Source organism: Octopus bimaculoides, chromosome 9, assembly GCF_046866305.1.
Source record: "Octopus bimaculoides isolate indiv1 chromosome 9, ASM4686630v1, whole genome shotgun sequence".
In the NCBI taxonomy this organism is placed as follows: domain Eukaryota; kingdom Metazoa; phylum Mollusca; class Cephalopoda; order Octopoda; family Octopodidae; genus Octopus; species Octopus bimaculoides.
The window spans coordinates 68,001,876-68,027,458 of NC_142936.1; the positions used below are offsets into that span (position 1 = coordinate 68,001,876).

At 35.7% G+C, this 25,583-nt stretch overlaps 1 protein-coding gene across 2 annotated transcripts in view; it reads right to left on the reverse strand.

Moving 5' to 3' along the window:
- Positions 1-3,785: 3,785 nt before the first annotated feature.
- Positions 3,786-25,583, reverse strand: part of LOC106870040 (protein SLC31A2) — a 161,882-nt gene continuing 140,084 nt past the window's right edge. For both annotated transcript variants that reach the window (XM_089357641.1, XM_089357642.1), the window contains exons 3-5: positions 23,228-23,297; positions 15,685-15,790; positions 3,786-4,310 (exon numbers count right to left, since the gene is read on the reverse strand). In XM_089357641.1, coding sequence (XP_089213767.1) covers positions 4,019-4,310; positions 15,685-15,790; positions 23,228-23,297 — 468 coding nt within the window. In that variant the 3' untranslated portion in view covers positions 3,786-4,018. The remainder of the gene's footprint in view (positions 4,311-15,684; positions 15,791-23,227; positions 23,298-25,583) is intronic.

Consider the following 25,583-nt stretch of genomic DNA (forward strand, 5'->3'; position numbering starts at 1 on the left):
CTATTAGGTTGTCAAGAAAGTTCTTGCGGTTTTTAACCTTTAAATTCAGATGCACATATCTCGACTCAAACAAAACTTTATTAATCGAAATAAAGACCATCAGAACCAACACACCTTGGCCAACGGGAAACAAGTTTATTTATGCCAGTAACGTAAAAATCCTGCGTTCTGGGGGCGATGAAGTTGTTGAAAGCGTGCTTGGCATCGTCTTGGTTTTTGAAGCATTTCTCACGCAGGAAGTTGTCGAGATGCTTGAAAAAGTGGTAGTCAGTAGGTGAGAGGTCTGGTGAGTATGGCGGATGAGGCAGAGTTTCGTAGCCCAATTCGTTCAACTTCTGCAGAGTCGCCCGTGGAAAAGAATTGGTCCTTTTCTATTGACCAATGCTGGTTGTTGTTGTCGGAGTTTCTTATGCATTTCATCCATTTACTGACAGTCCTTCTCCGTAATGGTTTCACCTGGATGCAAAAAGCTGTGATGGATGAGACCGGCCGCAGACCACCAAACAGTCACTATGACTTTCTTTTGGTGCAACTTTGGCTTCGGGAAGTGCTGTGGAACTTTGTCGGCGTCCAACCACTGAGCTGAGCGTCGCCGGTTGTCGTAAAGAATCCAATTTTCATCGCAAGTCACAATCCGATCGAGAAACGGGTCGTTCTTGTTACGTAACATCATGTGACACTTCAAAACGGCGTTTTTTTTTGGCTTTTTTTCTTTTTGGTTGTCGTTCAATTCGTGCAGTACCCATTTCTCAAGTAATTTTGTTTTTCCAATCTCTTTCAAGTGGCTGGAAATTGTCGTATACGTTACGTCTAATTCAGAAGCAAGCTTTCGAACAGTTGTGCGTGGATTGGCTTCGACTAAGGCTCTTAGTCGATCGTTGTCAACATCCGATGGTCGACCGCTTATCATCTTCAAGACTCTCGTCACCGCTACGAAATTTCTTGAACCACCATTGTGCTGTACGTTCAATACTGGTTCCTGGGCCAAACGCTTCGTTGATATCACGAGCTGTTTCAGCAACTTTTCGGCCTAGCTTGAATTGGATTAAGAAAATTGTGCGAATTTGCTTTTTGTTCATGTAATATTCAGCGTTCCGAAAAAATTGGCCTAATTATTCAAAACGAAAGAGTTACGCGATTAGATAGAGCGAAAAACGGGCTTTAAAATGATATATAAAGTCATTGTAATTTAATGAAAATTAATTTTAAAATACATCATTTAAAATCAAAATTAAAAATTCCGCAAGAACTTTCTTGACAACCTAATATCACTTATTAACTGAGAATGGTAGATTCTCTCACAACGATGGCGACTGCATATGTAAATCTTCAGCTGTGCAAACTCTCTTTTGTCATTTTAGACTTCTCGTTTTATTCCTATCGCATGTTCTGTTATAATACATTTCTTTATCAAATAAATTTGCGTTCTAAGCAAGAAAAGATATTTTAAACACATATTAACATGCATTTAAACATATACATACACATGTTTACATACACAAATATACATACATGCATACACACATCTTTCCTAGTATGCAGACATAGGATGAAATTCAATAATGAATTAAAAGCAACGTTAGTGTTGTAAACAGTCATAAACTGGCGATTTGATTTGTCTCCGGTTTGATTCAGGTACATGAAATATCCGTATCCATCATTCCTGCATTCAATCGGAGGCGAGTTGTCTAACTTGTCTATGACTCTCAGGTATTTTAACACCCAGTGTTATGAGGGGTGTCGTTCCCCAAGCGCTATTCCGTAGCGAACTGGTGAACAAACAAAACACATACATTGAGTATGTACGGTCGATAATATATAGACAGACAGACAGACAGACAGATAGACTGACTGACAGACAGACAGACAGATAGACAGATAGACTGACTGACAGACAGACAGATAGACTGACTGACAGACAGACAGGCAGGCAGGTAGGTAGGTAGGTAGGTAGATAGATAGATAGATAGATAGATAGATAGATAGATAGATAGATAGATAGATAGATAGATAGATAGATAGATAGATAGATCCAAATTTAGGGAATGGAGTAGATAAAATCCAGGCTACATATGTTTCCTAGCTAGCAGAACCTCGGAAGGAGTAATTACCCAACCGTGGAGTACTCCGCTAGCTACTCTTCAGACCAAAGATACCTTAGTCAGATGAAGGCTATATTGTCGTCAAAGGATCCCATGTAAACTCGCAGGAGATATGATAGAAAAAAATATAGCCTGAATTTTATCTATTCCATTCCCTAAATTTGGATTTTTATTCGGATACACAGCAAACCCAGTTTCTAACTATGAACATAAAATAACTTTTTCAGCCTATCGAACTTCGATATGAGAAACATTTACAACCTTATACGTCAATAAGCCATTATTGTTCCTGAAAGCAGTTTTGTTATACCTTCTACGGACTGCTCGAAGCTTACTACCTTCCTACACCTTGATTCTTGGGTCTTCCGGTCATTTCAAAATGTAACCACATGTGAATCGTTGGCGATTTTCTTCTTCCGTCTTCTCTTCTTTTGGACTTTCCTCTATTTCTGAAGAAGAGCTTTGCTCGAAATGTTAATCCTCTTTCTTTCCTTTCCTAAGCGTCTGATAATACATTATTTAGACCACGTACCCGCGTTGTTGTTTTTTGATGTTTTTTCTTCTTTGTTTGGATTCACTATATGTGTGTGTGTGCGTGTGTGTGTGTGTGTGTGTGTGTGTGTGTGTGTGTATACACACACACATAATGTATGATCAATAAGTATCCGGACTGTTGCCATAGTAACAGTGCTATAGCACACAGAGTGAAGCGCTTGGCACAGATTGACTTTGAACTCTGCTGTGCAAGTGCACTAAGTTTTAACGTTCTAGCTCACTTTCGCTGTTTATTTTATAGCAGTGCTTCGAAGGAACGTGCGTAGCGTGTGATCGTCGCATTGATTATAGCAGAGAAAGTTATTATGATGATGCCTCCTCAGATCCCAACGCAAAGTTGCAGAAAGTGTATGGAGAGGTGTGTATGAGCCGCACACAAGTGTACAAGTGGTTCATATGTTTCCAAGACAATCGAAAAAATGTCGATATTGACGAACGTTCTGGGAGACCCGTAACCAACAGAACTGAGAAAAACATTGCAGATGTGCGTGCAGCTGTGTGAGGAAATTGTCGATACGTCATCCATGAGTTATCAGAGGATGTGCAGATTAACTACGGTTTAGTTCAGTCCATTATTACTGAAGATTTGGGTATGAGGTGCGTGTCTGCCAAGTTTGTGGCAAAACTGCTTTCTGCTGACCAAAAAGACACTCGGGTTTCAGTTGCACAAGATCTCCTTCATTGAGTCGAGAACGATGAAAGCTTTATGAAAACTTTGCGTAGGCCTCTGAGCAGGTATCACCAAGGTTTTGGCAAAATTTGATGCAGATATTTTGCTCAACTTTCTCTGTCATAAATAATGCGACGATCACACGCCACACACGTTCCTTCTAAATACTGCTGTAAACAGCGGTTGTGAGCTAGAAGGTTAAACTTAGTGCGCATGCACAGCAGAGTTCAAGGTCAATCTGTACCAAGTGGCTTCACTCTGCGTGCTTTAGCTTCGTTATTATGGCAACTGTTTGGATACTTATAGATCAGACCATGTATATACATACGACGGGTTTCCACAAAATTTTCGTCTCGCAAATTCATTGCACAGTGTATTAGTCAAAACGTAAATATTTTATCCCTACACAATATTCTTTGTATACTGCTTCTTTTTCTCAAATAACAACCACAAATAGCTTTTCGTTTTCTTAATCCATATATTTTATTAAAAATTTAACTTAAAATATTGAACATATATTCTAATACTGAAAAGAAGTAATCTGAACAACAATAAATTTTTTGTGAAAATTTTAGTGACAAATACTCCAGGTTTTGTATGAAAAATATTTAACAACCAAAGGTTTTTCAGCTTTATCAGTCAATGTCTTAAATGTATTATGCACAGACAAAAATGCAATATATATTTCGTCTTAAAATGGTGTTTCTATTTGTTTTGTATCAACGAAATTTTTCGTATTTTCTTCTGTAGCTGAATGCTTTTTCAATGTGATCATTCTTCGCTTCAAAAAAAAACATTTGAACCAAGGTCGAACAATGAAGAAACCGATGGCTGAGCCACTTATAACAGCTATGAAAATCCATATATTTCCTGTCATCACACTTAACATGAGATAATAAGAGAGTACTATTTGGCAAACATAAGCAAGAGTGCAAGAAAATTTGCACGATATCGGTATGCTGTCAGGACCGCAAATATTCTTCCTGAAAAATAAAATTGAATGATGGTATAAACAGGTGAACTGTAAATAAAATTCTTCTAACTTCATGTAATAGTAATAAAATTTCTCCGACTGACTTAACGAAAAAATTATCACTGCATCAACCGAAATGATTTCATTAGATGTCGTTATGGGAATCTAATAGAAAAAAATAAAATATTTAATACCATGGTTAACTCCATTGCAAATAAATCTAATCACTTTGTTCATAAGGACAAGACTTGTAACAACGTAAAGCCTAGTCAGTCATCCAAGAAGTAAAGATATTTCCTATGTGCCTTTATTCATGCATATATACTTCTATTCTTTCACTTGATTCAGTCATTGGACTGCGATCTTACTGGGTTACTGTCTTGAAGGGCTTAGTCGATCAAACTGACCCGAGTATTCACATTTTAAACTGGAAAAGCACTCTCAGAGCGCACACCTCTGCCAAGCAGCTCATTTCCATCCATATACACGACGTTATTATCAAGACGGTTACCTTGACAGTCACTTTCACCACCACAACCAGTATAACCACTACAATACCACCATCACACAACCAATACTATCATCAACACCACTATCACCTCAGCATCACACATCACACAGCTCCTGTCGCCATTATAACCACATGTATTATTTTACCCTCCTCCCATACTTATCTCGACCATCGTCATCATCAACACTGTCTCTGCTTTCACCACAATCACCGTCAAAACTACGATCACCACAATCAATTTCTTTACACAGTCGGAAATCCATTATCCGATACTCAAGGGACAGAGATTGTTGCAGATTTTTTTATTTTTCTAATTTCGGAGTGTTTTATAAAACAAAATTGCATCTACAAAACGGAACAGTTTGAGGATAGAAATCAGGTCTAAACACAATAGCTTATAGACATACTCTGAATGTAGCTCTATATAAATCTTTATTTATACTTAAGACCATCAGAAATGTTAAGATATCAGCCTCTACCCATGTTGTCATGCTTTGAATAAAATGTTACAGCATAGATTAGATTATTTAGATAAGTTTCGGCCGAAGTTGACTCAGGCCATTTCTAATTTAACAGCACCACCTGGAAGAGATACATGTCAGCTCTGGAGAACCGTAGCCCATTCAAGCAGAGGGTTATTGTTTTCAGAGACATATCTGGGTGTGGGTGGTTTATCTGGTATTTGCTGGGGGTAATCATCTAAGGATCGTTTGAATGCCGTGAAGTCACTTTCCTATTTATGTGTGTCTGGCACGATGTTGAAGAGAGCAGGGCCAATTGAAGTGAAATAGATCTGTCATAGTGTTGTGATACGACACGAACATTTCTGTAGTGAACGGATGACACGGAGGCCAAGCCTCGGACGAATTTTAAAGATGGGCAATGTTGAAGGGGTATTTCCACATCATACAGATGATATAGAGCTCACAGCGGCGGTGGAGGGAGAAAAGCCTGAGCCTTTTGAAGTGATCCCAATAGTCAAAGCTTTTCATGTCATCCTCCGCAGACATCCTCCAAGCAGTTCATTTTCAGATAGATACGCGAGTAAAATTACTAATAGAGAAACGAAAATAAACTTTGGAAACAGCAACGCCACAATAGGTTACGTGCAAACGATGAAGGTGTTTTCAAGGGAGATAATCAAGGAACGTAACATTGTAATACTTCATGTAAAGTAGATATATCAAATGAAAAATCCTTCAAGAATCCATAAAAATTCCTGGATCACTACCAAGATTTCATCATCTGTTCCTTGTGTCATTACCAACTTTTTCTGCAAGTTTCATCAAATACTGTTCACAACTTTTTGAGTGTCGGACAGACGGACAAACCAGTGCCGATAAAAACATAACCTCCTTCCTTGGCGGAGGTAACTATGGCACTTATTCTATCGGCTAGTTTTGTCAAACCGGTAAGTTAAGGGAGCGTAAACAAACCAACACCAGTTGCCAAGCGGCGGGGAACAAATTTGAAGCCAAGAACGCACGCGCGCACATACACACATACACCTGTGTGTATGGCGCGCGTACGATCTTGTGTGTGTGTGTGTGTGTATTTGTGCTTGTGTTTGTGTGTATTCAAGACTACCTTTAAGAGTTTGCTCGAAGAACATATATATTCTCTCTGCATTTCCGATGGTTATATAATCAAATGTTTTGCTTACATAAGTTCCTAATTACCATTTAACAAGAACGGGATTGGTAATGAAACAAAAGAATTTTCCAGAACGATTTCTATAAACCACGTGAATCAGTTAACAAAACAAATCAAGACTGTAATCTTATTTCTTTAATCGTATTTTTTTTAAGCTTATTTCTTTAATCCTACTTCATTTACGTTTGAGTTTACCCTATACTTAAACCTAAGAGTCTATTACAGACTTCTTTGAACACTAATTCCTCACTATAAGCTATATGGAAGTAACCAAAACTGTTCCACAATACAAATACTCTTTGTGATCGATGATTTCTTAGTGACTGCTAAAGATTTTATAGAAATTTTCATCATTATAGAAATTTTCATCGACAACTCCAACTCTTTAAATTAACCCCACCTGAAATTGTTACAGAAGATAGCAAAACTTTGAAAGCAATGGATTCTCTCTATCTCTCTCCTTCCTTCTTTCTTTTTCTTTCTTTCCTGCTTTATCTTTCCATTTTATTCTCATTTCCTGTCTCATTCTTTTTATTCCCTTTTAAATTCTTTCTTTTACTTTTCTCTCTTCCTCTTACTCTTTCTTATTCTGTTTCCACCCTTCTTTCTTTATCTCTCTCTCTCTCTCTCTCCCTCTCTCTCTCTTTCTCTCTCTCTCTCTCTCTCTATCTATCTATCTATCTATCTATCTATCTATCTCTCTCTCAAATCCCAAAATTTATGTGGGAGTAACTCTATTCTCCATACATAAAGAAATATTTTTCATCCAATTACAGCACCAGAAGCTGATTTTTTTCTTTTATTTTAACTTAGTCATATATGAAAAAAGGAGAAAAAAAACCAACATGGTTAAAAGCGGTCTTGAATAGCCAGCCTATCAGCTGTAGCGAATACAAATATGGCGCTTGCTAGATTTACTGATAACTATTCTCACATGTGGCAAATACGTAAACCTTTGATTCCAGATTCCTTAATGACGCATCTTCCTACTCACTTCCAAACATCAATAATTACTTCTCATATTAAGATAAATCCAGATTTCCCTAACGAGATCTTTCTTTGTATTTATTCCATCTAATCTCAAACAATATCCACGTGAAACTTTAACATTTTACATTTGTTAGTCAATAAGACAAACCATGGTAACGAGCTGGTAGAATCGTTAAGCACACCGGGCAAAATTTTACGTCTTTACGTTCAGTGTTCAGACTCCGCCGAGGTCAACTTTTATCCTTTCGGAGTCGATAAGTAAGTACCAGTTAAGTACTGAGGTCGATGTAATCGACTTATCCCCCGCCTTCTCCTAAAACTACTGGCCTTGTAGCAACATTTGAAACGAATGTCAATAAGAACCGCTAACAAAGTTATCAGGAATAAGGACTTCTTATATTTGAAAGGAGAGCATAAGAGAGTAAATTGAGCCAACAAGTTTGTTCTACCTGCTAGAAATAGCAGCCAGTTATTCCTCATACTTATCCCATCCTACCGTTTTATATTAGAAAAAGATAAACGGTGTAGTCCTACGTAATCCTAAAATGGTTGGAATCATTTTCATTATAAACCTGACCGGTTGTGGTTAAGCTGAGACTAAAAACCAATATATTTGACTAAACGCAATCTAGTAATATTTATATTTAATAATGCTGATTTCTTTTGTCTGACCACAAATTCTAACTAAATAACGAATTCTCTAATTTTCGCTAACATAAATTCTTACTTTTTCATCACGAACAAAAAAAATTAATGCTATTTTCTGTTTCATATTGTAAACTTTAAAATTTCTTCCTGTCATATTAATAAATTCATATGAACGTTTGTTATAATAATTTACTTTTAATGTGAAATTACAAGTAATGAAGTTATCCGAGTTATATACGCTCTATTATGCTACGACAAAACATTAAGCTTACGTCGACGTCTTAATAAATTACTAATGAGCAAACACCGCTTTTGTTTCAATACGTACTGCATCAGAAAACATATTTATAGACAGGGGCAGTGGTTGCGTGATTAGAAACTTGCTTCCCAACCACGTGATTCCGGGTTCAGTCACACACAAAGCACCTTGGGCAAGTGTCTTCTACTGTAGCCCCGAGATGAACAAAATCTTGTGAGTAAATTTAATAGACGGAAGATGAAATAAGCTCGTCGTGTGTGTGTGTGTGTGTGTGTGTGTGTGTGTGTGTGTGTGTGTGTGTGTGTGTGTGTGTGCGTGTGTGTGTGTGTCCGTGTCCGTGTGCGTGTCTGTGTGTCTGTGTGTATGTATGCATGCATGCATATACATATACGTATATATATATATATATATATATATATATATATATATATATATATACAGATATGTATACATATATATATATACATATATACATATATATATATACATACATATATATACATATATATAAATATATATAAATCTTTCGATAAATACATTCAATGAGAATATTATATACGAATTTATATTGAGTGCTCTATTGTATCAAAGTATTAATACTAATAAAGTATTTATGTATTTAATACGAGCGATTATATATATTTTATAATATATTATTATTAATGTCAGGAAATCAGTATTAGAAAATTCATCAGAAAGATATATACGTGTGTAAAATAATTGTTGTATTAAAAAAATATATAAAAATATATGTATATATGTATAAGTATAAATATATGATAATAATAAATATGACAGTTTAAATGTTTTGAATTAAGTTTTAAAGCATCTTACGATCGTTTCACAGAAATGCTGTCCTAATAATGGAATCCTATATTGATAAGCATTTATAGACAACTCTTCTGCTCTTCAGAGATATAAACGTTGAATTTTGTATAATTTATCGAATGGTAGTTTTTTTATAAATATGAAGTAATGTGATAAAAAGGTATTTGTTTGAAATATAAATTAATGATTAAAAATTACTGCTTTTGATTTTGGTAAGTACACTTTAGTATGAGACTTTATCCATATATTCTTCCTTGGTTGGTCTTCAGTAATAATCCATATGTGTAAAATCCATTATATGATCCTGTATTCCAAATATAGTTCATAGACTTAGATAATATAGAATAATGGAATCCTATATTGATAAGCATTTATAGATAACTCTTCTGCTCCTCAGAAATATCAAATGTATAATTTGTATAATTTAACGAATGGTAGTTTTTTTTTTTTTAATTATGCAGTAATATGGGAAAATGATGTTTGTTTGAAATATAAATTAAAATTCAAAACTTTTAAACTGTCATATTTATTATTATTATTATTATTATATATTTATACTTATACATATTTACATACATTTTTATATATATTTCTAATACAATTATTTTACACACGTATATATCTTTCTGATGAATTTTCTAATATTGATTTCCTGACATTAATAATAATATATTATAAAATATATAAATATATATACATATATGTATGCATATATATATATATATATATATATATATATATATATATATATATATATATATATATATATATAGAGAGAGAGAGAGAGAGAGAGAGAGAGAGAGAGAGAGTAGTGAGCTTTTTTTTTCTTTTTTAAATATTCACTACCAGTGGCCTAGCATTTATAAAAAGTCAATAGACAACATATTCTCAATATAAAAGTGTACATTTAAACACAAGAGAAAACTGCCTTCAACAGGCAGTCTTTTACAGGCTAGAAGAAGTAGTCAAAACGACCAAAACCACATTTAAGAGCAATCTTCAAAAGGAATGAAAAATAAAAACTTTTACCTTGTTATTTTAATCCAGTCAGACATTGGTTTCTAAATTTTTTTTTAGCAAATAAAATAATTTGCTAGGCGAAATTTTTCATCAGTGACCGCGCCATAACACTAACATATAATTAAGAGACAATTAACACGTGTCTCTTCGTTATACATTATAATTTTTCAAATTTACCACGCAAGCGCAGTATCAGTCGGTAGTAAATGAATGACTGCCGAACTAATCTTTTAAAAATTTCTAAAAACATATACGTAAAATATACATATATATATATATATATATATTATATATATATATATATATATATATATATATAGGGTAGTGAGCTTCTTTTTGAAAATTCACTACCAGTGGCCTAGCATGTATAAGAAGTCAATAGACAACATATTCTCAATATAAAATAGTGTACATTTATTTAAACATTTATTTAAACATAAGGGAAAACTGCCTTCAACAGGCAGTTTTTTACACGCTAGAAGTAGTCAAAATGACACGTGTTAATGGTCAGATTCCAAACATATTGAAAGGACATTCAACACCACACACACACACACACACACACACACACACACACACACACACACACACACACACACACACACACACACACACACACACACAAAGCCGGACATAAAACCCATTCAAAAAAATGCTCTTAAGTCACTCCCTCGGCAGGAACCCACAGAGATTCTTTTAGACAATAGACAACTACAACCCTCTCTTTCTCTCTAATGCCTTGAATTCTATACCAAATTATTTATAAACAAACTATATTTAAAGGAGACTTTACGGAAAAACCACACATGTTCTAACCACCAAACAGAAGATACAAACTGATAAGATGAAATTCGTCATCAAAGTTGGTAATATTTTATATTTTATATATAAAAATTTTTTTATCATTTTATTAATTTTTTTCTAAATCAAAATGTCTTAAATTTACTTCTGTGCTGTTTCCACCTCCATCGGCTTAGAAAAACTCAAGGATCGCTGCTATATGTGTGTGAATCTGAGAGGGGAATATGTTGAATAAAATCATAATTAACTGATCCTCCTGTATTTTCTTTTACTCAAAGCCAGGAACGTTTCAGCAGCCATCGTGTGTGTGTGTGTGTGTGTGTGCGTGTGTGTGTGTGTGTGTGTGTGTGTGTGTGTGTGTGTGTGTGTCTGTGTGTATGCAAATATGTTTTTTCTTTGAGCTTAAATTAAGTTCTTAAAAGCGTTCTAGCCAATCACTAACAAAGCGATAAGACCTACCCGGTTTTTGTAAATATGTGGTTGAGTTGGTGTGTTGGCTGAACTGTCGATGCATACACCCACGTGAGTGCGTCTATTCACATAAGAATCTCAGATGGAGAATTGTTTTGAATTTCTAACAAATTTTCACTGTGCCACTAATAGATTGGATTTGAAGAATCCATATCAGAGGTTTGGGAGCATAGGAGGAACCTAGATTCAATGTGGCTGGACTGCAAGAAAGCTTTTGAATCTCATGGATACTAGAAGCTTTTCGACTTATTAAAGTTCCAGTGAACATAATCAAAGCCATAGCTGGCCTGACTTCATCGTGGACCACCGATATGAAGTGATTGTATTATCACCGATAAAATATAGTATCGCAGAGGTATATTTCAAGGGGACAGACTCTCTGTGATGCTGTTTATACTTTCTGTAAACCCCTTGTCATTCATGTTAAGGAAGTCTGAAGGATATCTCACTGGTTCACAAGGAAACAGAAATACCAAACTTACGCATTATTTCCTTGTGGATGACTTGAAATCGTATGCGAAGAGTATGCATGCGATGAAAAAGAGCCTTTGACCTGGTTACAACATTCTCAAAGGATACAGGGTTGGAGTTTGGTCAGGATAAACGTTGCTATATGGTTATGAAAAGAGGGAAAACTGTAAATCAGACTGGTAACATCTCCATCAATGATTTAACTGTTTCCTCTATATCTGTTGAGGAATGTTACAGGTAGCTAGAGGTAGATGAAAACATATCTTGCGTTGGTAACTGTAACAAGACACATGTCAATAAAGAATATTACAGCCAGATAAAGAAAATATGGATCTCAGAACTCTCTTCATTCAATAAAACAATGTGTTTGTAGTACCGTTACACATACCAATACTTGGGCTACTTGATTGGACACTTGATGAGTTTCGAATCATTTATGTGAAAACCTGGAAGAGACTAGCCAACACACATAATTTCCACATCAACAGCGACGTAGACCGTCTCTGCCTAAAACGAAAACAAGGCATCAGGGACTTAACATCGATCCAGACTGCCTTAGAATGTCATATTATATCCTTTCAGTAACATCTTTTAACCACCGAGTTTCGAAGTGCATTCCTTGACCAAGTTTGCATAAGCAAGGCAGATAGCATCATGAGACTTGGAAAGTAGCTCCTTGAGCAGCATTCCTTGTCTGATAACCTTGATTACATGCCCAAAGAAGTTGAAAGACTCTACCGCAACTTATCATCAGATGAAAGGATGAGCGTATATCCTCAGAAGACCATTCGTGGATATATTAGAAGAAATTCCGGGATGGTAGTAACATTGATATTCAAAGCTGTCTATAATGGACCAACAACCGGGTTACTAACTCTCACTTTGAGGAGTTTGTGTTTGCATCCAGGAACAGGAAATATCGACCAAATACCTGATGCACAAAAGGGACGCAGGAAAAACACCAAAATGTGGTGGCCGATGCAGACTTTGTGGAGTTAACACCGAAGATATCAACCACTTTATAAGCAATTGAGCGAAAATTTCATCACGGTATTATCTACCGATGAGATGTGATGCTGTAGCCAGGACACTGTTTAATGAGATCCGTCGGAAGGATAACTCTGAGATTAAAGAAATAAGAACCCACAGTATGGTAGAGGTCATAACCACTCATACAAGAAAAAGTACTGGTGAAATGTCCTAGTGAAACCCTCAATAAAATGTAAACATAATAGACCTGACGTAGTGATTTGAGACAGAGAAGAGAAACTGTGTACTGTAGTAGAAATCAGCTGCCCGGCGAATGTTAACATAAAGCTAAAAAACAGCGAAAAAGAAAATGCCTACGCTGAACTATTAAGTAATCTACGGTTACTCTTCCCAGGTTTCAAGATTAAACTTATATAATTAGGCTTCTCAAAACCAAAAAGGAGAAAGCTGATTCGAAGGCTACAGATCCAAAACATCACTTTAAAAATTTGTTAAGATTTATCATTTAGGAATATATGCGCATGTTTGGACATGCAACTATAAGCATGAGAATACATACATAAAACAAAGCATGCAAATCTGCACATGCACTGATTTCAAATACCGCGCATATATACACATACATGCAAGAATACCCTGTTGATGTTGAAATTCTAATAAAGGAGCCCTGAATCTAGGTTAGAAATCGGCTCCTTCTCTTTGGCAAGAAATCTTGAAATAAAATTGAATAGCTGGCATACATACAAACATACATGCATACATACATACATACATACATACATACATACATATATGCATACATACATGCATACATACATACATACATACATACATACATACATACATACATACATACATACATACATACATACGTACGTACATACACACCGTTCTTGACATCCAATGAATTTTACATTAAACTATCGCTTAAATGTCAGCTTGTCACATCGATTTACTTAAAAAGTCATGAATAGAGAATTCATCCTTATTCTGGAGAGAAAAAAAACATGCAAACCCGAAGAAAATGTATCGAATTGAAATATATAAAGTTATTGATAATTTATATACAACAAATCCTGAGCAAATGAAAGAGAAAAAAAAGTATGACAAATTTTGACGTTAAATTTGAATTTGAGTTTTCATAGTGAAATTTTTGCGGAGACATATCTCTCACTCAATCATAAAATTATTGTTTCTTTCTCTGTTCGTCTGTTTTTGTTGTTAAGCTTTTTTTTTCCATCGCTACAAAATTACGTGTTTATAAGAAAGGGTGCGTTGCATATAATTGAGAAATGAGTAGAAAATGATGTGATTAATTTTCATTTCTATTTTTATTCTTAATAATAACAATTTGTATTTTAGGCACGAACACGCACATTTTGAAGATGTATATCCGATGAAACTGACCCCAGTAGTTAATTAGCACCTTCTCATTGACTAAATGTATCACGGCGATAGCGTTGAATGTTGATCCGAATGAACATAATCCTACATATTTAAGGTGGTCGATTAATAAAATCGCTAGAATGGCAAATAGATTGATTTACGGTAAATATTCCGACTCGCTATACTCCGAGCTCAAATCCCGTTCATCTTTTAACCGTTCATCTTTTCGGTATTGATAAAATAAAGTCATAATCTTGTGCTGGGATCGATTCTTTTTTCTCTAAATATTTCTTCCTGTGTGACTGGTTTTCCCTCTTCTGGAAGAAATCGATAATGGTCAGATCTAGAGAGAGATGAGCACCACCAGGTCTGAAAATTCGAAAGACATTCTGCATGTCACTTTGGCCCCTAAGACTCCGTCAAAGAGTTGAAGGTACAAGGCAAAAAGGATCCTCACATGCAGACTTGCAGTGGTTATCATATTGTTAAACTACTTGTATCATGTTTTGAGCAAAAGGCCAGTAGTTTTAGGGGAAGAGAGTTAATCGATTGCATCGACCCCTGTACTTCACTGACACTTATCGGTTCAGAAAAGGTGAAAGGTAAATCTGATCTCAGCAGAATTTTAAGCCGGAATGTAAAATAACCGGAAGAAATACCGCTAAGCCTTTTCTCCGACGCGTTAACGATATTGGAAGAGGCTTAATTGTTGTGGAAGAGTGTATACAGATGGGAAGACAAAACCTACTAGAAAATTTACGGAACAGCCCAGAGAAATTACTAAAGAATAGGTGATCAAGTACGGAATAGAAGAAAAAGAGAAGGAAATTCAAAGAGAGCAAGTTGCAGAAATTGAAAAGAAACCGTTGCATGATCAGGTTTGGAAAGCCACTGAAGATGTATGTGGAGCAAAACCTGAGCTTCTTTTGAAAAAAAGGGTAATTTTTATCACTTCTTATTTTGAACTTGACAAAGACAGACGTATTGTTGAAATATCGTTCAACTAATAAAATATCTTACAATCGAATCACGCTCTTCGTCTTGACTGTTTACCTTTGTGAAGAGTTACGTCAATTCTTTTAAAATATTATTATTATTATTATTATTATTATTATTATTATTATTATTATTAAGGCGGCGATCTGGCAGAATCGTCAGGACGCCGGGCGAAATGCTTAACGGTATTTCATCTGCCGCTACTTTCTAAGCTCAAATTCCGCCTTTCATCCTTTCGGGGTCGATAAATTAAGTAACAGTGAAACTCTAGGGTCGAAGGGATCTAATCATCCCCTCCCCCAAAATGGCTGCCCTTGTGACAAAATTTGAAACCAATATTATTATTATTGAATTATGTACCTTGGTTTCCGAAGAGAAGCTTTCAATATTCTTGCACTCCTGTATTCTTGAAGTCCTTCAATACAGATGGAAATGAACAGCGATACCACAATGGCAATTGATAGACCTGAAAGTAAATTGTAATTAAAATTTTTTTAATTCTCAAAGATCCCATCTGCGCACTGTAAATAAAGCAACGGAAAACCAAAAACAAATCAAAGAAATTTTGTAATTAATGCAATAATAAACCAAATTTATTCAATTAATAATTGTAATCAAATAATGATTTAAAATCTAAACATAAAGCCAATTTTTTAAAATCTAGAATATCTCTTTTCTTTCCCATCTTTTTTGCTTTTGCTTTGTTTTTTTTATGTTTTTCTTCTTTTGGTTTTTGTAATATCTTTTACTTTTTACTTGTTTCAATCATTGGATTGCGACCATGCGAGGTACTACCTTGAAGGGTTAAGTTGAACAACTCGAACCCATTGCTATTTTTTTTAAAGTTTGATACTTATTCTATCGGTTTCTTTTACCCTTTCATTGACTAAGTTGCCGGAACATACACAAACCAGCACCGGTTATCAAGCGGTGAGGAGACAAACACAGACACACAGCCCCCCCCCCCCCCATACACACCTGTATATGTAAGCATATCCACATATATATGTGTGTGCAATTAGTTATGTATATGTGTATACACACGCACACACACACACACACACACACACGACGGGCCTCAACAGTTTGTGTCTACCTAATTCACTCACGAGTCATTAATTGGCCCGAAGCTATAGTAGAAGATATTTGCCCAAGATGTCGTGGTGTTGAATTGATCACGAAGTGAAATATACAGTAATAATATCTCTCGATATTTTTGTCCATGTTAGCAGTATCATGTATCTTACTATCATAAGATAACATCTAATATCTTACTGTAGTGTAATATCACATTATATCTCCTTAGTAGAGAGAGTGCTTACCAATTAATACAGCAGACTAAAAGTTGTAAATCAATTGAGATTATATTCATATTAAGAAGAATGAATAATCATGTCAATAACTTTGATCAAGAAAGGTTGAGTAAGGCGACGTGATTGAATATAGGAAATTAAATTGATCACAAATAATCAAAACAGTTACGTTTATGAATTTGTGTGGGGGTGTAATAGTCTTAGGTGGTGGTTGGCACTCCGTCGCTTACAACGTCGAGGGTTCCAGTCGATCCGATCAACGGAACAGCCTGCTCGTGAAATTAACGTGCAAGTGGCTGACCACTCCACAGACACGTGTACCCTTAACGTAGTTCTCGGGGATATTCAGCGTGACACAGTGTGACAAGGCTGGCCCTTTGAAATACAGGTACAACAGAAACAGGAAGAAAGAGTGAGAGAAAATTGTGGTGGAAGAGTACAGCAGGGTTCACCGGAGCCTTGTGGAGCTTTAGGTGTTTTCGCTCAATAAACACTCACAACGCCCGGTCTGGGACTCGAAACCGCGATCCTCTGACCGCGAGTCCGCTGCCCTAACCACTGGGCCATTGCGCCTCCACGTAATAGTCTTAACACAGAGCTGATTAAAAAACTATCGATATTTTCTATAGTAAGGAGAAAACTAAACCTTAACGAACCAATAATTTAATGTATGTATGTATGTTTATGTTCATTTTAAGAAAAAATCAAACAGAGAACATTTGTAATGTTTTGCAAATCCCTATTGTTCCACTCATCAGTTAGATTCGCAAGATGACAATGAGTTTGCTTTATTCATATTTCAAAAATATCAATATTCCCAGGCTTTTATTCAAAACTATTGTTACATATCCTTATGCATTTGCAACAGCTGAAACAGTATGGATGAATATATGCATGTATGGGATTAGTTTCTTGGTTTCAGAGTTATCAATGTCAGCCATTATCGCAAATCCAACATACAGGAAGTTTTTTTTTTTCTTGTAAACTGGGCTGAATAACGTTAATTTTGTGCGTAAAAGGGAATTTCTGCATATATAACAGAAGAACAAAATAGTTACTCATGTAGGCAAAATTACTTCGACATTATTGTAAACTATATGTTCAAAAACATCTTTTAAACAGTCCTCAATGCTTGCACGTCAGTTCTATGCACGTCGTATTTATGTATGTAGATTTTCATGTATGTATATATGTATGGCCGGCTAGCTGGATGGATGGATGGACGGACGGACGGACGGATGGATGGATGGATGGATGGATGGTTGTTTTAATTCTTCTCAAAAGGAGCTTGTTTCTTACAAAGTATCAATGATCCTATAACTTGGATATGATATAAGAACAAGTGGTTCTGTGCCTCAAATCCTACGTCACTTTTGTTTTTTCTCATATTCCCTCTTGCACATTTATTGATGTAGCTGAATACACCAATAATTTCAGGTATTAATGTGAATATACAATTTTGGTAAAGAAGCTGTAAGTTCCGAAGAATTGCCCAAAGTATTTTTTTCTCAGTTATTTTCAAAGACATATTCACATAGGTATAGCACTTGATCTCAATGACTGTACATGTTGTTTAATCTTGCCGAAAGACTTTATAGGAATGCTACATCAATATTCCTTATGTTAACAAGTGTATGTATTCAGTATCAGAAGTATTCTTCATTTTTATCCCTGGGTAGTCTTACATATGAATGGTATTGAATGTTGTTTCGGCAACAACGCCATGCAGTACTGAAACATATTAACTTAATAACATTTTTCAAAGTACCTTGAGGGTTGAAGGGCTTCACTGCTTTTTTGGTTGATTAGATATATTTTAGCTATCTCCTGCTCTTGATTACAAAAGCATAAATTTCGAAAACTGATTTGATGTAACAGTCATGATTCTAAGAGAATCTACACTTCATGTTAATGCTAACATCATCCTCAAGTTTACCGGGGACATAGCCATGCACACCATTATTTATTATGCAGAAAGGGAGTATACTTCTCCCAAGGTTTAGTTGAGGTACGTTAAGAAATTCGTAGAGTGTGAAAACTATTTCAGGAAGCTTAGCCTGTATGTATGTATGTATGTATGTATGTATGTATGTATGTATGTATGTCATTGTTCAGTTTTATTGCAAGATTTATTGCCAATAGAGAAAGAACCGGTTTCTAACCTAGATTCAAAAGTCCTTTCAACATCAACAACTGAGTATCTTTGTATGTATGTATGTATGTATGTATGTATGTATGTGTATGTGCAGATTTGTATGTTTTACTTTATGTACGTATTCTCATGCATATGGTTGCATATCTAGACATACTCATATATATTTAAATGCTAAACTTCTGTGAAGTTTTACAGATATTTACAGTTCTAGTAATCGACTGGATCAGTAAGCTTTCTCCTTTCTGGTTTTGAGAAACCTAATTTCTCAAGATTGATATTTAGGCAGTGTGTTACATATCTCAGGGCTCCAATAATTACAGGTATAAACCTGAACTTGTAATTTAGATAGAGTAACTGCAGATTTCTCAATAGTTCAGCATAGCTGTTCTCTTTTTCACTGATCTTCAGCTTTAAGTTAACATCAGCTGGGCATCTAATTTCTACAACTGTGCACGGTTTCTCTTCTCTATTCCAAATCATTATATCAGGTCTGTTGTGCTTACATTTTATTGAGGTTTTCACTGGGACATTCCACCCGTACTCCTTTTTATTATGAGTGGCTATGGCTTCTGCCATACTGTGGGTTCTTATTTCTTTGTCCTTGGAGTTATTCTCTTGACAGATCTTGTTATACTGTGTCCTGCCCATAACATCACGTCTCATCGGTAGATAATACCGCGATGACATTTTCGGACAACTGCTTATGATGTGGATGATATTTTCGGTGTTAACTCCACAGAGGCTGCATCGGTTGTCACATTTTACTGTTTTACCTGCATCTCTGTCCCTTTTGTGCATCAGGTACTTGTTTGATATTTCCTGTTCTTGGATTGTAAATGCATAACCTTCAAAGTAGGAAGTAGTATAATTTGGCTATTGGTTCATGATGAACTGTTTTGATGATCAATGTTACTATCATCTCGGAACTTTTCTACTAACATATCCATGCATAGTCTTCAGCTCATATGGGCTCATCCTTTCATCTGCGGTGTGTATTCTAGGTTATCAGAGAAATAATGTTGCTCAAGAAGCTGCCTTCCAAGTCTTATGATGTTATCAGCTTCATGTATGCAAACTTGGTCAAGGGATGAACTTCGACACTTGGTGGTTAAAAGATGTTACCGAAGAGATATGATACAACATTCAAAGGCATTTTGGGTCAATGATAAACCTCTACGGCCTTGTTTTTGTTTTAGGCTGAGGCGGTCTACGTCACTGTTTATGTGGAGATTATGTGTGCTTGTTAGTATTTTTCGAGTTTTCATATCAATGGCTCGGATCTCATCAAGCGTCCAACCAGGCATCCCAAATGTTGATATGAGCATTGGGAAAGAGTTGAACAAACGAAGCGCGTGGTTGGTGTCATGGACGTGAGAAGGGAGAGAAGCCACTATATATATATATATACAAAATACAGTGAATGGCTTACTTACGGGTTCGAATATGTCTCAAGCATATACGAACTGGTAACAAGTATATATATATATATATATATATATATATATATATATACAAGCTGTGCTTTGTGAGTGTGTATGTTAGCGAATGTGTGTGTGCGTCTGCGAATGTATCGCCGATTCATATCAACAAATGATGTAAACATAGGGAATGCATGATTATTATTTGTTTTCTCGAAGACAAATGTAATGCAAAGCAATGTTTAGCCTGAAAGAATTAGAAAATCATAATGCATAACAGTAATTACCGCAAAACATTTTATCTACACCGCTACCTTTTCTGTCTCTCCACTGGGTTCTTGTAAGAGAATATAATAATAATAATAATAATAATAATAATAATAATAATAATAATAATAATAATAATAATAATAATAATAACTAGTACTTAATTAATCTACTCCGAAAGCATGAAAGGAGAAGTGGACCGCGGCGGAATTTGAATTCAAAAGGTAATGACGGACGAAATGCCGCTAAGCATTTCGCACGGCGTGCTAATGATTCTGCCAGCTCGCCGTCTTTCAAGGCCAAAAATATTGTGGGAAAGAAATAGTTGCTTTAATTAGATGATTTAGACAGGATTTGAACTCAGAATATAAAGAACAGTAATGAAAAAGAAATGCAAAGCATTTTTCTAATAGTGTAACAAATTTTGTCAGTCCACCGCCTTTCTCTTTGAATAACAAATGGTTTTTAATTCAGGCACAAGGCCAGCAATTTAGAAAGAAAAATGTGGATCAATACCATCCTCTCCAGTTCTTAACTGCTTTATTTTATTGACCCCGTAAGGAATGAATGGCAAAGTTGACCCCACGGGATTTTAACCGGAACAAATACCACAAAATAGTTTTTCCGATACATTATTTACAATGGACGGATAGGTGTCCTCACCTTGTTTGTTGCTACCACACCGTTTCGGCTGATGTACTCTCCAGCCTTCATCAGATGTTCTGGTGGAATTTCGAACCCAACGCTTTATTTGAATAAGGGGTACACTGTTCTCATTCCTTCCATATATTGCTGATGTTGGGAGTGAGAATAGTGTACCCTATTAGTCAAATAAAAGGTTGGGTTCGAAATTCCACCAGAACATCTGATGAAGGCTGGAGAGTACATCAGCCGAAACGTTGTGATAACAACAAATAAGATGAGGATACCTATCCGTCCTTTGTAAATAATGTACCGGAAAAACTATTTTGTGGTATTTGTTCCGGCCTCTTTCATTTTAAGCCAGAGGTAATTTTTTCCGATGCTCTAACGATTTTTTGACAAGCCGTCGCCCTCCCTCCTTCGATTATCAGGAGTTAGTTTTAATATAGGCACGAAGTCAGGAAGGGAACAGTTGATTTAATTAACTTACCTCGGTGGAATTTGAAGTCAGAATGTAAAGAGCCGGAACAAAATACAGTATGCTAATCCACTTTAAACAATTAGTAATGGTTTCTCATTTAAAAAACAATGCCAGCAATTTTGATGGAAGGGGATTATCGGATATCGACATCCTCAGTATTTGATGAGTACTACTTTATTTTATTCTATTGACACCAGTGAGATTTGAACTCAGAGCGTAAATGCTGGAACAAATGCAGAATAACATTTTTCCGACATTCTAATGATTCAGCCAGCTCGCTGCCGCCTTCAGATACTTATTAATACTAAGAACTATACGTTGACCAAATTCTGTTGTTAACGAAACTAATCAAAAGCACATAATACTCGTTAACTCGTAGTCTATCAACGTGAACTCTTTGATCAATACTAACCTGTATCTTCCAAACCAATCTTAACCGACAATTATCGTAAACGCTTCATATTCTGTTTGCAATACGATGGTTCTCTTACAATGCTATCTCCTACCACTACTCTTGCGATGTCTTTGTTGATCACTTTGCTTAAACTTTCCACTCCAGCAATCCACACCCTTCAAGATACTCTTTTTCTTTTCAGCAAATTGCCTATAAAGCTTAAAAACTGAACATTAAACGCATCAATTTTATGCAACTGCTTCTTTCTTTGTCAAGAAGAGCTATGAAAAGCTATGGATACTTCACTCCATACTAAAATTATATTTAATGCGCAGGAGTGGCTGTGTGGTAAGTAGCTTGCTTACCAACCACATGGTTCCGGGTTCAGTCTCACTGCGTGGCACCTTGGGCAAGTGTCTTCTACTATAGCCTCGGGCCGACCAAAGCCTTGTGAGTGGATTTGGCAGACGGAAATTGAAAGAAGCCCATCGTATATATGTATATATATATGTATGTGTGTCTGTGGTTGTCCCCTCACCATCGCTTGACAACCGATGCTGGTGTGTTTACGTCCCCGTAACTTAGCGGTTCGGCAAAAAAAGAGACTGATAGAATAAGTACTAGGCTTACAAAGAATAAGTCCTGGGGTCGGTTTGCTCGACTAAAGGCGGTGCTCCAGCATGGCCGCATACAAATGACTGAAACAAGTAAAAGAGTAAAAGAGTAATGGTGGGTTAAAGGCCGATATACTTAAATGTGCGAAGCGCGATAACTTTAATTTATCAATACTATACCTATATCGTGTTGAGGTAAACATTGTTGAACAGATTAACTAAGCCAACAGAGCCAAGGGAGAAAACTTAAAACATTTTTTTAAGAGTTGACCCACTAGAGTTTTAATTAATTATTTTGTTAAAACAATAAAATTGGGAAAACTTTTACTTTCAATACAATCAAACTAATTCCACTTTTCAGAATACCCTATGTTCATTTGCTTTACCAGAAATAGCAACGAATTTTCATCATTATTACATCCTACAGTTTTGAAAAAATAGAAGGTCGTTTGATAATGTAGTCTTAGATATACTATGCCTCAAAAAAGACCAGGTACTCATGACTGAAGTTCGTTTGATCATAGAAGCGTTCCACTAAAGTCGACCAGGGTCTAAATAACGACAATGATTACAATAATCTAGATATAAATGAACTACAAGAAAATATGTTTATACATACCGTGTAGAGTAGACATGCACCATTCAGAAAATATTAGACTTGTGGGGGTCCGAACTGCCAAAATCATACTCTAAAATCAAAATAGGATTTATAATAAAATGTAAAATATAGAAACGAAGTATATAATGGATTTTTATTTGTATCAAGGAAGGCAATTCAAAAAATCTCCTTCCTTGTTCCGCCGATAGAGTATGAAACATTAAATGAGTTCATTTGTACTGCGTCAATAAATTTATTCAAAAGCATAGGAGGAATATGTTTATATTTTCATGTATTCCCTCAAAGCTAGGCCTATATATTATCTCACAGTTAATTATTCTGAATCACAATGTTGTACATAAAACACATACTGAAATTTATATACTGGCAACAGAAGGTATGTAATTGTTTAAAAAAAAAAAAGGAAAAACAGAAGGAAGGAACTGTGCCCACTGAAACTAGTAATTAATGAGATCGATGATCAGTTTGAATGACTGCAATTTTTGAGCGGCTGACATAATCCTTCACCTGATTTAGCACTACCACCTGATTCTTGAATGCCTTTTATGGTTCCACTCAGCTGCAAACATTTTCGTCAGGTGTCCAGTTTGAGAATATCTTCCTCTCCCACCAGTTTCAGAGGTTCTAAAAATAAAGTCACGATCAACACTCAACTTTCACAAAGTGGTAAAAACACAGATATTGACGTTGTGGGAAAGAATGAGTAAACATAACTGTTTCATCTAGAACCTGGGGGAAGATTCGCATACTGGATGTCAGGTGGAGGTCTAAGGGGAGGTAATATATAATTAATTAGCTAAAAGTTGCAGGGGTTAATTCAAGAGTTGGAGAAAAAAGGAGAAAAATGAAAGTAAATCACGTTAGTGATGTAGGTGTTCTGTTGAGTCTTTGCCAAACAGCTGAGTGGCTATTTTTTGTTTCGTTTTGTTTTATTTGTGTTTTTTTTTTCTTTTTGTTGTTTTTGTGGGATGCCATTTAAACTATATTTGTTGTTGTTCTTTTTTAGAGCCAGGTCAATCTTAATCAAAGAGACCTATGCTCAAAAGCATTCCAGCCGTAACATTGCAGTTTCCTTAGTGTTAACAGTGGCTACGTTATCTAATCTATCCTTTGAGTTTTTAAGACAGTAAGGAGTAATTTGAAGGAGATTTAGTTGTTGTTTCTAGCAGGTTGACTGAAAGTACGGTGACTCCTTTCTGCTAGCGACCATGAACAGCAAACAGTGCCTATTTATGGCTGAGCTGAGCCGGTAAGAGTTCGAGAATTGTAACATCAAGGTGTCGGTGGCGAATGCAAATATTTGGCACATCGGTTCGATATAAGTCAGTTATTTTTATACAATAATGAGATATTAATTCATGCGATCTGATTTTCCTTCTAGTTATTAAAATGTGAATGATTAATTATTATAGAGATTATTTTAAAATTTACAAACTAATTTCAATGGTGATTCATATTATGTTGGATTTTTATAGACTACATGAGATTTGAAGCAAGATAAAGAAGAGGCTTAGCATTAAAGACTTAATGAAAATATATCAGGAACTATCTAATTAACAGTGTTAGAATTTTGTATTTACTTTACATTATTTCTAGTGGTACGCAAAGAATGGTTAAGAAGCTCGCTTCGTAAACTCGACGTCCCAGGTTCAATGCCACTACGTGGCATCTAAAGCAAAATTTATTTTCGATGGCCTCGGGCAGACTGATGTTGTGTAAGTGAATGAAGTCGATTATTTACTCTGCTGGTATGCCAAGTTTTCGCTGAAGCCGAATACTTAAGGTGTTTGCTCGCAAATATGAGTTCTCAGGTTCGAACCCGCTACTAAGCGTCTTGGGCTAATTTTGGGGGGTTTCGGGTAGACCTCCTTCTGTGTGAGTAAAATTAAGTTGATGGAAACTGTAAAGAATCCCGATAGGTGGATTGTAATTCAAAGAGTCCACCTTATTACACATTGTATCCTTCTGATTCTTCTAGAGACTAATGTTAACTGTACAAGTACCAGTGAAAAGTACAGCTCCTTACACGTTAATTCACGAGCAACCAATTCAGTTGATCAAACAATTGAATCGACATCGTCGAGCGATGGAGATCACCCATTATTTGATAAACAATTTTTTCAAAGCGGAAATTTGACTATTTTGATTTTGTTTCTCCTTCCAATTGAGATATGTCCAAAAACAAATTATTTGTACTAATTTTAACACGAAAGAAGTCAGTAAGTTCTGAGATGAGAAACTTTACCTTCATAGGATATCAATTTCATTAGAAAGAATGAGATGTATTGGTTATTGTTGTTGGCACTCCATCGCTCACGACGACGAGGGTTCCAGTTGATCCGATCAACGGAACAGC